This window comes from Leuciscus leuciscus, assembly GCF_965113295.1.
Source record: "Leuciscus leuciscus genome assembly, chromosome: 15".
NCBI lineage: Eukaryota > Metazoa > Chordata > Actinopteri > Cypriniformes > Leuciscidae > Leuciscus > Leuciscus leuciscus.
In genome coordinates this window covers 26,238,379-26,254,285 of record NC_138739.1, presented here as the reverse complement: position 1 = coordinate 26,254,285, position 15,907 = coordinate 26,238,379, and the positions used below count along the sequence as shown (strand labels likewise).

General features: G+C 35.7%; 1 protein-coding gene across 2 annotated transcripts; it reads left to right on the top strand.

Moving 5' to 3' along the window:
• The first annotated feature begins 797 nt into the window (after positions 1–797).
• On the top strand, positions 798–14,554 carry rpp21 (ribonuclease P subunit p21). Of its 2 annotated transcripts, none has more exons than XM_082138270.1 (5): positions 798–939; positions 1,018–1,118; positions 1,210–1,292; positions 1,400–1,534; positions 13,838–14,554. In XM_082138270.1, exons 1-5 carry the CDS (start codon positions 883–885, stop codon positions 13,882–13,884), a joined length of 423 nt encoding a protein of 140 aa, XP_081994396.1. In that variant the 5' UTR covers positions 798–882; the 3' UTR covers positions 13,885–14,554. The 2 variants fall into 2 exon arrangements, with proteins under 2 accessions (XP_081994396.1, XP_081994395.1); XM_082138269.1 differs by lacking the exon at positions 13,838–14,554 and adding an exon at positions 4,582–4,918.
• Positions 14,555–15,907: the final 1,353 nt, after the last annotated feature.

The following is a 15,907-nucleotide window of genomic DNA, read 5'->3' as shown; positions in this document are numbered from 1 at the left end:
ACATACTTTTTAAGAAAGCATGACCATAAGTTTAAGTTTTGTGCAAAATAACTTTTGATGTGTTTAAAGTTTTTATTCATGCTTGTTATTTCTTGATTCACGCTTATTATATTTTGATCCGTGACCACGTTGTTTGCTATTCTGATCATTTTGCATAATTTTTTTCAGTTTGTGCAATATGTTTACATGTGTTTTTAAATTTTTGATTCACGCTTATTATTTTTTGATCCGTGGCTGCAATACTTTAGGCGGGAAATTGATCCCATTCTCTGCCACCTTCCAGATTAAGATCAGCAGACAAAGCTCTATTATATATTCCCCGCTCCCGTTTAAAAACTAAAGGAGATAAAGCTTTCTCAGTTGCTGCCCCCCGTCTATGGAATCAATTGAATCTATGGAATCAATGAAAACATTCCTCTACTCTCTGGTGTTTTGATACTTAATATCCTTGTTTTACTGTTTTGGTTCTACGTTACTGCGCTTTTATTTATTTTATTTTTCTTTACTATGTCCAGCACTTTGGATAGCTCTGCTATGTTGAAATGCGCTTTATAAATAAAATGTACTTACTTACTTGCAAATTGCTATAATATCTTGTCTAATATACTGCTCTAACTACTGTTTGCATACAGACAGACACAGACACAAACTCCCAGTCTGAAGTAAGCGTTATATCGTTGAGTCACTAGGAGGCGCGATTTGGTAATTTCACAAAACATATTACATGAAGATGACATTACACCGCTTCTCCACTAGATGGCAATACAAATCAAATATAGTGCTTTTACCCGCAACTGGCGAGCAGAAGGAATAAAACAAACTGTCATGTTATGCAGTACTAGTTCACACTTTGGAGTGACAGCCAAACGTCTATAAAGAAACATGGCTGGGAACATAAAAGATAAAGATGCATATCAACGCCTGAACTTCCTCTATCAGGTTAGTGAGATTTTCTATCAGATCTATATATATTTTTATTTATCTCCAAACATTCTCTTGATGTTTTCTCGATCCCAGGCTGCTCACTGCGTTTTGGCTCAAAATCCAGAGAATATTGAACTAGCAAGATTTTACTGCTTCACTCAGAAGACCATCTCCAAACGACTGGTGCTCAGACAGTGAGTAGTTTCTCATTAATAATGTGGATTATATATAAACTAATACCAGTGATGGAGCTTCAACAAGGAATGATGATTTTTTTCCTGACAGAGATCCATCAGTGAAGAGAACCATTTGTAAGAAATGCTGCACTTTACTGGTACCAGGTGTCACATCAACTGTAAGACAAAAAAGTAAGGTTATCTATCTATCTATCTATCTATCTATCTATCTATCTATCTATCTATCTATCTATCTATCATAATAATAATAATAATGATATTAAATCTTAATATTGAAGGAGGACCAAGACGACAACGTAAGACTATTGTACGATGTTTAAGTTGTGGACTGACCAAACGGTTCCCAAACAATCCTAAATATAAATTGTGGGTGGATCAACCGGAGGCTCAGCTAGAAAACCAGACATCACAAGGTAAAGATGATCATCGGCTGTCTTTGAACTGTCTTCAGTTTCGATTAAAAGTGTGTGATTTCCAAGAATGTCCAACCTAGAAAGACCTCCATTAGTATTTCTGTTCATTTCAATAGCGAATGCTTGGCTGACTCACTCAGGACAATCACTTTTTTTTTTTTTTGCTATTTGTGACATGTGACTGTCAAGCTACATTAGAAGTTGAGGAATAAATATCAATTTTGATGTCTATTTTACGCCTTTAAACATCCTCAGTTTATTTGTTGCTTAGAAAAAAAAAGAACAAATTGGTGTGAAAAATAGCATTATCGAGAATCCTTTCATAGCAGGGAAAGCTGAGCTAACATTCTAATCAGCTAAGGAAATCTTATCCTAATCTATCAGCTTGATGTTACTGGTATGTTAGAATAGCAGACTAATCAGCAGTATGGAAAGCTAATCGGCTAACCTGTGAGCTAAAAAAAGAAGAACAAATGCTAAAAACAAAACAAATTCCTTTTTGTAGCAGTGAAAGCTAAGATTACATGCTAATCTATCAATTTAATCTGTTACTGGTATGTTATGGAATGCCAAGTCTGCCAATATTAAAAATAAATAAATACATAAATATACAAATAAATGTAAAAAAAAAATATATATATATATATATATATATAAATAAATGTACATAGAAAAGCAAAAAAACGAAAAAAAATAATTATTTATACATTTATTTCCTTATTTATGTATATATTTATTTTTTGCCATATTTATTTTTTTATTCTTTTATTTATTTCTACATTTATTCATTTCTACATTTATTTATTTCTACATTTATTTATTTTTACATTTATTTATTTCTACATTTATGTATTTCTACATTTATTTATTTCTTCATTTATTTCTTCCTACATTTCTTCCTGCATAGGGTAATGAGGAGGGCGTGGTTTACCTCAGACATAGCAATCGAGCTCAGAGTAAGCGAAGGGTTGAGGCCACAGTGACACCCTGTGGCGAAATACAATAAGTTTCACTCACTGACGTTGATACGGTCTGTGACTGCGAGGTATATGGTCAGAATCCTAAATCTTACTGTGTGACATGGATAGGCTACTCTTTATTCCGGACATGAATCATGTTTGTTAGCCCAGGACATTTTACAAATCCAGACCAAACGATGTTCTACGGCCATGTCCGGAATAAAGAGTAGCCTATCCATGTCACACAGTAAGATTTAGGATTCTGACCATATACCTCGCAGTCACAGACCGTATCAACGTCAGTGAGTGAAACTTATTGTATTTCGCCACAGGGTGTCACTGTGGCCTCAACCCTTCGCCTTCGCTTACTCTGAGCTCGATTGCTATGTCTGAGGTAAACCACGCCCTCCTCATTACCCTATGCAGGAAGAAATGTAGGAAGAAATAAATGAAGAAATAAATAAATGTAGAAATACATAAATGTAAAAATAAATAAATGTATAAATAAATAAATGTATAAATAAATAAAAGAATAAATAAATATGGCAAAAAATAAATATATACATAAATAAGGAAATAAATGTATAAATATTTTTTTCGTTTTTTTGCTTTTCTATGTATTTTTTTTTTTTTTTTTTTTTACATTTATTTGTATATTTATTTATGTATTTTTTTTTTTTTAATATTGGCAGACTTGGCATTCCATAGTATGTTACAATAACAGCTAATCAGTTAGAAGTAACAAAGCTAATCGGCTAACCAGTTAGCTAACAAAAAAAAAACAGTGTTATGTTAAGCTAACGAGTTAATCGGCTAATAATTTCGCTGGTTCTCAACAAATATTCCCAGTTGTAACGGTGAAATCAATACATGGGTGCGTTCAATCCGACTGTAAGTGGACTGCGAAGTGGACTTCACAGGGTATTCCGCCATCTTAAGAGAGATTCCAATCCGAAGGGAGCGAACATGTTCAGTTCGAAGGGCACTGCAAACAGCGTAGGGAACAAGGGAACATCGATACAACACTTCACAGGAAGTGGAGAGCGAAAATCACCCGTCTGAACTAACCATAGAGGAGAGGTGTTGGAAGAGATTTTAAGTATGTATTTGAGTATTCATAAATATTGTTATTATTATTCAAACTTGAGTATTTATGAATGGTTACGGTGATGAGTGTTACATTTGCAAAGTCTATTGTATGAATATGTAAACAAATTAAAATTGTTGAGAAGCAGCTGAGGCGCTGTCATTTATTCTATTTTACTTTAAAGGCACACTATGCAGTTTCCATTTTTCGTTTTCCATCGAAATGATTTCGAAGCTGTTATATTAAGGTACACACCTGTGCCTTTAATTACCTCAGGAATGTTTACTATGCAGCTGGGAAAGAAAGCGCACGAGATGAGACCGTTACAATCATTAACACCACATTTATACATAGTTAACCAAATCAAAAGTTATCTTCATATTGAATGACAGTTACAGTACAGCTTCAAATATGTTATTAGTTTATTAAAGTCAAGTAGTCCATGTAATAAACTAATAAAACTAAACTAATATATTTTTAATATTTATTAGATACATACTGTGTTTTGTATATGTATAGGCCTATTATATGATTTTAAATTTGAAAGTAAATTACAATATTTATGTTATTTGTCTTTTTGCCTTTCTTTGATGACGTTGCAGGGCATTACAAATGAGCGACAATTGTCAGCGAAGTCCACTTCAACTGATATACCGTGTTCAGGGAGTAGGGAGCAGTGAACACTGCTTAGGGACCCTGTCAATCGGGACGCACCTTATGAAATCAGGCTAAGCGGCTACTGATATGCTAAAAATACTACTAGCAGGTTAACTGACTATCTGTATGCTAACAGGCTAACGTATGTTAAACTAATCCGGTAACTAATTAGCTTGTGAGGAACAGAAAAAACAACAACAAATGTTTATTTGAATATTTATAGCTAAGACAACATGCATCATAAGCAATTTAGTACAAATGACACCATTCATTTCTTAGCATTTTATCTTCTAATATCGCAAATACACACCAAATATACACTATCTTTATTGTTATGTCTACAGTTGCTGGTCCTTCATCTAAGTCCACAACCCAAGGGAAGAAATCGGATATTTCAAGTGGCTCAGCGTCCACAACAGCGAAGATTTCGTCTGCAGCTCAAACAAATCTGACTAAACCTTCATGACACTCACTTTATGAGACTGTACACGTACATTAATATGGCTGGTTCAACAAAGTGGACGTTTTTTTAATTATTATTATTTTCGTTTTTTAGTTAAGTTTTGCAGCCTTTAGATTTAAAAATCCAGTTTTTATTTTTCCTGACAGAATGTGCAATATGGTTTTCCTTCCGCATTGAATGGATGTTTTGAATTGCAATAAAGTATTCGTACTGTAAAAGGCTGATTTACATTGCTAATGATTTTTTATCCTGTACTTTTTTTTTTTTTTTTTTTTTGCATGCTTAAATATCATTGAACTCTACACGACTTCCTTCTAAAGAAGCATTAGCTTTTATCACCCGGAGCGTTTGGAAACCTGGTGGGAATTCAGTTGACTACATAAAAATTGATTGATCTACTATTGCTAAATTATCTCTTTATCCAAACCAAATCCATGTGGATATTTCACTTAGACACGCTCCGCAAACTTATTAGTAACTTTAATGCTTTTCAGGACATTGTGAATGTTTCGATAGCTTTTTTTCATTTTATTGTTTTATTTTTTTCACCGAACCTCTAAAGCCTTAGTGATTTTTCCAGTCAGTTGATCTCTGATAGTCTCTTGATCTCAGGGTCGCACATATATCCCATGCTGGGCTTAAAGGTTTTGATATTTGAAGTTTCTGATGAGAAAAAAAAAGGCTTCTCTTCGCTCAGCGCGCAATGCGTGTTCATGAATTATTCAAATTTGCGAGCACGACCTCTACATGTATCACGCTTCAAATCTTGGATGCTCAATTCCTGTTGCATATTCATGATATCCTTCACCCTGGTGATAATTTATAAGTGATATAAAGATATTTACACATGTATGAGTGTAACTCAGTCGGTGCTGATGTTGTTAATTGGATGGGATATGGATCTTGTCTAAACGCATTACAACAGCGCGGCCCCAAGGATATGCATCTATGGGATGTCAATACGGCAAACACGGAAAGTACCACCATGAGGCTTCATCTAAGCCAAAGAACCCCTCCCACTTCCTCGAATTAGAGAACTGAATCAATTGCCCTGAAGGCCAGAACGAGATGCATAGGAAGACAGGATTTAATTCAATTTGCATCGCATAATGTCAGTGGGAGTGCATTAGAAATTAAAATCGTGTGGTTGAGGGATTGCGCTAAATGGATAAGTCCACAGGCTCGCTGTATGAAAGAGCATCAGAGGTGAAAAGAAAGGTCAAAAAGAGATCTAGATGAAGTGGGTGGTTTATTACGCAGTACATTCTCATATCCCAATAATATTGATAAAAAAATTTAAAAAAATTGGGCTAGAAATGTGACCTGCATATATTTTCTTGATACTAATGGTTTGTAGCAGCTGTGGAATGTTAATAAAAAATCCAATCGAGATGCATCCAGGCTTGCACATATCGGTCACTTTACAAATGTGGCTCGCCCAACAAGACCAGATTCGTTTATAAAGAACTTTATTGACCGTCAAGTGGAAATTTAAAAATGACTGTTATGCTAATATTAATAAACAACATTTATACTGCAGCATGCTTTGATATGTAAGCACATATGTGATATTCACCGTAAACGCCAGTAATGCCACCGGTATCCCCTGCAGGGTGCATATTGCCAATATATACTGTAGTGTTGGTGCATGAATTTTTCATACGCTGCGAAATTACCTGAGTCGTGCTTCGCTTTTCTTCTGTGCTATGACATTTATCTGACTAATTCTGAGTCTGCCATGTTCCATCTGAGGGAAAACAAAACCATTTCTGTGTTGTCAGAAATATAATGCATGCCCACTAGCTCATTTTCTTGATATTGTTTTTGGCAGCACTGGGAATTGGGACAAAAAACTGGAATATTAGAGCAAAAAAACTATCCGTCCACAAACATTGCATTTACCTGAGGGAAACATTTTGGTATTGTAATTCTACTGTACATACATCCATTTGAACTGTTAAAACTGTTTCACTGCAGTTTATTCTGGCCAAGAACCATCCAATTTAGCAGGAAGACGGCTGATGCAATATATTAGTCAAACCTAAATTTATTCAGACACCAGATATCTTTTTACTAGTGGGTGCAGGATACTTTAATTCATTTATGGAAGTGAGGAGAGCAAAATAAAGTAAACTGTGACATATTATACCCAAAAATAATTTATACAGTGGACTACCAGTACAATTTATACAAATTTGGGACCAAAATTTATTCAGACACTTGTTTTTTCTTTAATTGCTAATATGACATTTTTACAGCAGAGACTGAACAAAATTAAGCATTGATTGGTAATTGGTTGACCTAAATTAGTATTATCTAATTGTATACTTAAATTTAACAGCTGACAGATATTCAACCTAATTCATTTGTGAGACAGTCTAACAGAAGGATGGCCAAAACCAGTGAAATATCAACTGATTTGATAACTCTGAATTCTTGTCATATTTTATTACCATTTTCTAAACTATAGCAACTAAACTGTGATAATGTGAGACATGTTGAAGGTGTCTGAATACATTTTGGTTTGACTGTACATACATACGTGTGTATGTGTATTTATTTTTTTGCTATTTTCAAGACACTCAAGGACACCTTAGAGCAATGAAATGACAGTAATAAATAAATGACAGTAATAAATAAATAACCCCAAATATATATATATATATATATATATATATATATATATATATATATATATATAAATTAAAAATGTATAATGCGATTCATAAAGAAGCCAGTTTTTCAAAGCAAATGCAAATTACAGATAAAAAAATGTTTGCATGATGCAATATCTGCTCTGCACATCATCCCAAGTTGCATCAGCAGAATAAATAAATACTTTACAATACATAGAAAAAAAAAAAAGCCTCAACCAATTCTGTGCTTGGCAGTATTGTACCGATTTTACAGACTCGGTGTGATGTACCGAGTGTCAGTAGGTCATAAACACTTTAATAATTTACATTTATTGATAAATGATAAAAACCGAGCCAAGCTTCCCCCCAGCCCTCACAAAACATCTCTGCAAATATTGGCCGGCTTGTTGGCTGGGTTGGATCCACAGCACTCCTACAAATTGAACAAGAACAAGAAAAGAGCTAAAAAGATTATCCACAACACAGCCGAGGCTGCCAACTGTGATTATCCATAAGCACTCGTAGGCAAGTGGAATTAGTCATGAGAAAAATTTGATAGGAAAATGTGGCAAGAATGTATTGGAGGATGCACAGATGTGAAAGTGTCAGGCGCTAATCTCTTTATTCTTAAATACCCTTTAAATAGCAGTGTGCAAAATCGATTGTATTTTTCGAAGATGGGCACTGGACAGTGATAAAGGTCTTGGAGGAAAACTGCCATTTTCATAAGCATAATTACTGCCTTTTTTATGAGATCCACTATACAAGGCTTTTTAGTTTATGAGGCACAATTAAACGAAGAGCAAGCTGTGAATGTTCTTTTGGATGAGTTTATGGAACAATATTTTCTTTTTCTGGTTAATAAGGACCACTAAGAGAAACAAAACTGTTGTTTGTTGGCACTTTACCCAAAAAGGCCCTGAATCCTAAAAACCAAAGTTAAAAAGACGATATATATATATATATATATATATATATATATATATATATATATATATATATATCGTCTATTTGCATAACTGTATATATTAAGCTGAATTATTTATGCTTTTATTTTTAAAATTAGTGCTGTCAAATCGATTAATCACATCTAACATAAAAGTTTGTGTGTGTGTATATATATATATATATATTATATACATACATATATATATACATACACATTATATACTTAAAAACTTTTATGTTAGATGCAATTAGATTAATCGATTTGACAGCACTATTTTTTATATATTAATGTGTGTGTGTGTATATATATATATATATATATATATATATATATATATATATATATATATATATATATATATATATATATATATATATATATATATATATATATATATATATATATATATATACACACAAATTATTCAACTTTATTTGTATTTTAACTTCTTATATTGTTGCATTATTTATATACAACTATATGTATATTATTCATATTTGCATTACTGTTTGCATTTAGTTTATAAGAGGTTGGCAAAACATAATAATAATTAAACAAAATATTATAGTAGATCTCACAACAAACCGGTCCTACAGTGCCCTCCACAATTATTGAACCCCCTGGTAAATATGATCAAAATGGGCTGTAAAAAATAAATCTGCATCGATTATCCTTGTGATCTTTCATTCAAAAAATGTGCAAAATTCTAACCTTTCATTGAAGTAAAAGAATTGAAAGTGGGGGGAAATCACATTATGAAATAAATGTTTTTCTCCAAAACACGTTGGCCACAATTATTGAAACCCTTTTATTAAATACTTTTTGCAATCTCCTTTTGCCAAGATAACAGCTCTGAGTCTTCTCCTATAATGCCTGATGAGTTTGGAGAATAACTGACAAGAGATCAGAGACCATTCCTCCACACAGAATCTCTCCAGATCCTTCAGATTCCCAGATCCATGTTGGTGCTTCTTCTCTTCAGTTCAGCCCACTCATCAGGTCAGGGGACTGAGACGGTCATGGCAGAAGCTTCATTTTGTGCTCCACAACAAATTTTTGTTTTGATTTTGATGTTTGTTTTGGATCGTTGTCCTGATGGAAGATCCAACCACGGCCCATTATAAGATTTCTAGCAGAAGGCGTCAGGTTTAGATTTTTTATCTGTTGATATTTGATAGAATCCACAATGCCATGTATCTGAACAAGAAGTCCAGGACCTCCAGCAGAAAAATATGCCCACAACATTAAAGATCCAATGGTATATTAAATTGTACACATGGGGTACTTTTTATCCTTGTGTTCACCAAACCCATCTAGTGTGTTTGCTGCCAAAAAGCTCTGTTTTAGTCTCATCTGACCACAGAACCCTGTGTTGTTTGAAGATCCAGTCGTGTCTGACAATTCAATTTGCTGGAATTTGTTTTTGGATGAGCGAGGAGTTTTTTTTTTAAACCCTCCCAAACAACATGTGGGGATGTAGGGGTTGTTTGATAATTTTTTTTTTAGGCTTTCTGACCCTAAGACTCAACTAATCTCTGCAATTCTCCATCTGTGATCCTTGGAGAGTCTTTGGCCACTCAAACTTTCATACTCGCCGTGCATTAAGACAGTATAGACACACGTCCTTTTCCTGGCAGATTCATAACATCTTTAGTTGGTTATAACTTCTTAATTATTGCCCTGATGGTCAAAATGGGGATTTTCAATTCTTTAGCTATTGTCTTACAGCCACTTTCTAGTTTGTGATGCTCAACAATCTTTTGCTACGCATCAGAACTATATTCTGTGGTTTTACTCATTGTGATGGATGATTAAGGGGATTTGGCCTTTGTGTTTCCTCATATTTAAACTCCTGTGAAACACGAAGTCATAGCTGGACAGTTTCATGTTCCTAGTCACCCTGGTGTACTAAAAAAGGTAAATATTAATGGGAATATACTTCAGAGATATTTTACTCGTAAAAAATTCTAGGGGTTTCAATAATTGTGGCCAACGTGTTTTGGAGAAAAACATTTATTTCATAATGTGATTTCCCCCCACTTTCAATTCTTTTACTTCAATGAAAGGTTAGAATTTTGCACATTTTTTGAATGAAAGATCACAAGGATAATCGATGCAGATTTATTTTTTACAGCCAATTTTGATCATATTTACCAGGGGGTTCAATAATTGTGGAGGGCACTGTATTTGGAAAGGCCTTGTTATGTACTTCTGCAAGCTGCCCACTAAATCACGGCTACAATTATTTTATTTTTTTACTGATTTCCGTCCAAACTGGTCTCTTGTCCCTCGACAGGGAAAAAGGCATTCATTAGTCTGCAACAGGTCCTGAAGTACTCCCTCCTCTCCTTAATTTTACTCACTTATGCCAACAGCTGCCTCAAATTAACATGCTCCTTCAGGTATGCAAATATATGCAAATGTGTTGGTGGTTGCCCCCTCTGAGCTTTGAAGTCGAAGTACAGAGGAACGGAAAGGTTGAAGAGTTTGGAAAGCACACTTTGGTAAACATCTGTTTGGGCCTTTGCGCTCACCGTCCCTTGAGAGTTAATGAGCCAGATTCAACTAGAGCAAATGTAATCAATGATTACATGTGTGATTAATGGTTTAAGTAGTTCCTCACATTTTTGTTTTCCCGTACATTATCAGATTTAATAAACAGCTGTTAGGTTTGAGCTCATATATATATATATATATATAAATATAAATGTCAGTGGAAGACACAAATACTGATCAAAGACTTTCAAGGTTTTCTGATCTGCCGGGTAAACATGATCTAAAAATATGCCTTGAATACTCATGCCTTGAAAATTATTTGGATACTTAAGTCACAGGTTAAGAGTTAAGTTAGTTAAAAATGTATGAATGGCATCTGTAAACAAATGCTGCTAGACCTTTCAGTGACAACTTCACTTGTCTGGGCCATATTTATAGCGATAAAATTATTTTTCATTGTGTTTTTCCTCAGGCTCCACAAACATTTAACAATCTTAATATGTGGAAATATGTTTTAGCTCTGTTCTAAAACCTCCAAAATGCTCTATACAGACAGCAACTGAATGAATGAAGGGAGACTCGCATTTGATTTCAAAGAATTCACCATTAGCATGTTGCTAAGCTCATGGAACAATACTCTAATAGGCATAAAAATACAGAGAACAAATAGATATTTGATAAAACAATACATTTTAAAACCGGTTAATTTTGAAAAGTTTCTTGTCCGCCATCTTGGATTGTTTTTCTTCCACTGAGTTCATTGCAAAGTATTATGGGATTTCCTGCTTTGTAAAGGCTACATGCGATACCACCTTACAGTCTGACCAAAACTAGATATATTAGACAGAATAATTAAGTTAACTTAACTTTTGGAACTGTTTCTGTGTTGGGAACATGCATGTGAACACACAGTAGGCAGCTCACTATATATTGGAACGCAGAATTTGTTAGGACAGTACTGTACACCCGTGTGAAAAAGAACTGTGCTTAATTGTATTGTATGTGCATTAGTATTGTATTTCAAATCGTAAAAGTAAGTAAGTGAGTCCACCTTCATGACTATGGGTGCGTCTCAATCAGCTCCTGGGCTCCCTAGGTCATGAATCAGTATATCGTGTGCACAAATTCAGAAATGAATGACTCTACATTTAAATGACATAGGCAGGTGGAGCTGGGGGAGGTAGAGGGTTTCAGAGGAACTCTTGAGAGAGCTCTGCAGGACTATCTTACAGCACACAATGAACCAGATTATTTAAATGTTATGCAAGCAATCTCTTTGGCTGCAGGTTTAGAAAATTAAATATAATTAAATAATGGTTTTGTTTTCCAAACATCCATTGCATGTCATTATGTGTACTGGTTTGGCTTGCGTGGCTTATGTCAATTCATTTCCATTAAGGACACGTAGTGAGCATCGATGCTCCTTGGTTTTCACATTTTAGGGAGCGAATGTTTCAGTGCACTGGAAAGATTTTTGCGATTAAGACAGCCCTTAAAATGGCCGACTCCCTGATCAGTGCCCTATAGGGAGCTGATTGGGACACACACTGTTTCTTAACAAACTTAAGCACATTTTGTAATAATGTCAAAATAAATGTTTTACTTTAAAGTACATTTTTAATAATTGTTTTAAGAATCTTTTGTTGTGCTTTAAAGAAGTACATTTATTGGGGGGGCGTATATTTCACAACACAGTCGTAAAAAACTCATTTGCGGCGGCCTCCTCCCCCTCTCTAGCGCTGCTCATGTGCGTTTGTTTTGATCGGAGCAAGCCAACTGTATCGCGTGGGGCTATGTCTACCGAGGTGGGTAATCTGGTAATACATCATACATGCGTGTGTGTTTATGTCGAATTGCCGTAAAGCAATTTGTGTTTCGCGCTCGTTCTCGTTCTAGTTCTCGCTTCTCATGAGACTTCCAAATTTCTAACTTGCCGGGACGGTAGTGTTGCAAGTTGCAAGGTTGGTTTTCCGCCTGGGAACGCTGGGGGGAGCGGGGAAAGTCACCAATATCACCAGAACAGGTTGTTTAACCATCCAAATGATTTCTAGACAGTTTTATTAAAGGGATAGTTCACTTTGAAATTAATTTTTGGTATGTTTTAGCTTACCTCAAGGGCATCCAAGATGTAGGTGTCTTTTTTTCCGCAGTAGTTTCAATTTTGATGTTTTTAGGTCAAACCGTTCTTGTCTGTCAGTCATAATGCAGGTCTATGGTCATTATCTCAAAACACAAGCACAGAGTCCAAATTAAAACAATTCCCCGTCGTCCAAATTTAACAATTCCCCATCGTAAGTACACATTGATGGCCTAAGACACGAAACGAGCGGTTTGTGTGAGAAAACGAACAGTATTTATATCGTTTTTACCACTTATACGCAGCCATGTCCGAGTGATCTGATCTGACGTGTACGCAGACTGGCGCATACACTAGATGTCGCCTTAAAGACATTCGTTCAATGAACTGCCGTAGACAAGGCGACATCTAGTGTGTATATATCTATGCACCAGTCTGCGTACACGTCAGATCAGATCACTTCGACATGGCTGCGTATAAGTGGTAAAAACGATATAAATACTGTTCGTTTTCTCACACAAACCGCTCGTTTCGTGTCTTAGGCCATCAATGTGTACTTACGATGGGGAATTGTTAAATTTGGACGACGGGGAATTGTTTTAATTTGGACTCTGTGCTTGTGTTTTGAGATAATGACCATAGACCTGCATTATGACTGACAGACAAGAACGGTTTGACCTAAAAATATCAAAATTGAAACTACTGCGGAAAAAAAGACACCTACATCTTGGATCCCCTTGAGGTAAGCTAAAAGATACCAAAAATTAATTTCAAAGTGAACTATCCCTTTAAGTTAAAAAAGTTACCAAGTTCTCCTTTAAGAGTAGCCTGTACTACTTTTTCACAATGGTATCCATTGTTTCATCCTTTAAAACCTATCAAATGCTAGCTTTAAAATAAATGTTACTTGTTTTGATATTGAATTATGTAATGCAAAGACATTCATGCATTTATAATTGTAGCTTACATGTACTTTTAGGTGCCACTGCATGTCTTTTCCACGATAGGCTGATGAAGTCATCCTGAATCCTAGCGTGGATGGTGGACTACAATCAGGGTCTAGAGGAAGAGAGAACACAAGCAATACAGAATGCAGTGGTGCATGCTGGGAGGGACACATGCATGCTCCTGAACTTCCAGCATTAATTGGGCTAATTTGATGCGGCCGAATGCATTTTTAGCACTTCTTCTCATGACTTTTTAATATGAGCACCATAAAACTTGGGAAAAAAATGGGGGTTGGAATTATTTTTGTGGGTCAGAGGCAGCCTTCCTGGAGACTTCTAGAATCTACTGCGATTAATCAAGTAGGCTCGTTAAAAATAAACCGCCTGTGATGTGATGGTTCTCAACATCCACGTGATTGCGTTACATTTAATTGCAGAGCAATAATCATAGACTCCGATGCTATTTATGCTGACAATGTGCTGTGGTTTAATGTGTATGCTTATGATGCAAATTTTAGGGGCATTTACACTGAAACTCATTTCTTGTGTTCAAAGCAGCTAAACGGAACGCATTGGAATGGAACAAATTGCAGGAATCTTGAGGTGCGTTTTTCAAGGTTTAAAGGGGTGGTATAATGCCCTTTTCAAAAGATGTAAAATAAGTATTTGATGTCCCCAGAGTGTGTATGTGAAGTTTTAGCTCAAAATACCCCACAGATATTTTTATATAGCATTTAAAAATTTTCACTTTTTGAGGTTGAGCAAAAACAAACCTTTTTGTGTCTGTCCCTTTAAATGCAAATGAGCTGCTGCTCCCAGGACAGAGGGCGGAGCTTTAACAGCTTGCACTCACACAGACATGCACTGAAAATTTCAAAAACTTTTAGCCTTTTATGTTCAAACTGGATTCAGACAAAGATGGAGAGAATTTTTTCAGGAATCGGACTATGCTGTTCGCATGTGTTCGATTCACTAAAAAGAACCGGCTTTTTGATTCACTAAAAATAACTGGCTTATTAGAGTCATTCGTTCAGGAATCGGACTACGCTGTTTGTGCTGTATGTGTTTGATTCACTAAAAATAACCGGCTTATTAGGCTAAGTTCACACTGTCAGTCCAAATCCGATTATTTGTGTATCCGATTGGAATATGATCTAAGGCTACGTTCACACTGTCAGTCCAAATCCGATTTGTGTGTCCATGCAGCTCTTTCGTTTTCCGGAATATCTGCATTTGTTTATATGGCAATGATGTTGCGTCGGCATAGCCTACGCCAGAAACAACAACCGCAACATGGAGGGGTTTGCAATAGAAATGTTGTCTTATTTACATTTTACAACATGGAAATGTGTACCTGCCGCGCTGGAATATGCATCTTCTGAGGCACAGCTTTGTTCCGCGCTGTCGTCTGCGCCGGTTTCAAAATATGTCTCTGTAAGACTGAAAATACTGGTCTATGGGACAAAATGGCCCATATGCTGGCTCATTAGCATTCGACCTCCCCCAGATACAGCCTTTCTTCCTCTCAGAAACTAAGAACTCACACAAGAACATGGTTTAATGTGAATATTTAACATTGACTGTTATGTTTTTGGTGTCATTTGAAATGTCTCAAAGTGAGTGGTACAGATATCTCATATCCAGATAGACCAAATAAAAGGTAATAAGGTTTATAGAAGTTTAGAGAAAACTGGTTTAGAGATAAGGCCAGATAAGGCAACCCCCCTTCTGTGGGATAGAAGCCATTTGAGGGTGGTGTCCCCCATCCCCCATATCACCTGGTCAAAGGAGGATAAAGGAAGGTGTTCTGGCCCTCTCTGGGCTCTTCTTCTTTGCTGGACACGAATGGAATAGGTGTTCTCTCTCTCTCTCTCTCTCTCTCTCTCTCTCTCTCTCTCTCTCTCTCTCTCTCTCTCTCTCTCTCTCTCTCTCTCTCTCTCTCTCTCTCTCTCTCTCTCTCTCTCTCTCTCTCTCTCTCTCTCTCTCTCTCTCTCTCTCTCTCTCTCCCTTTCTCTCTCTCCCTTTCTCTCTCTCTATCTCAGGTACAAGCTAGGTAAGATTATTTGGTGTAACCAATGTATAACCATGCTCTAGAGATATTT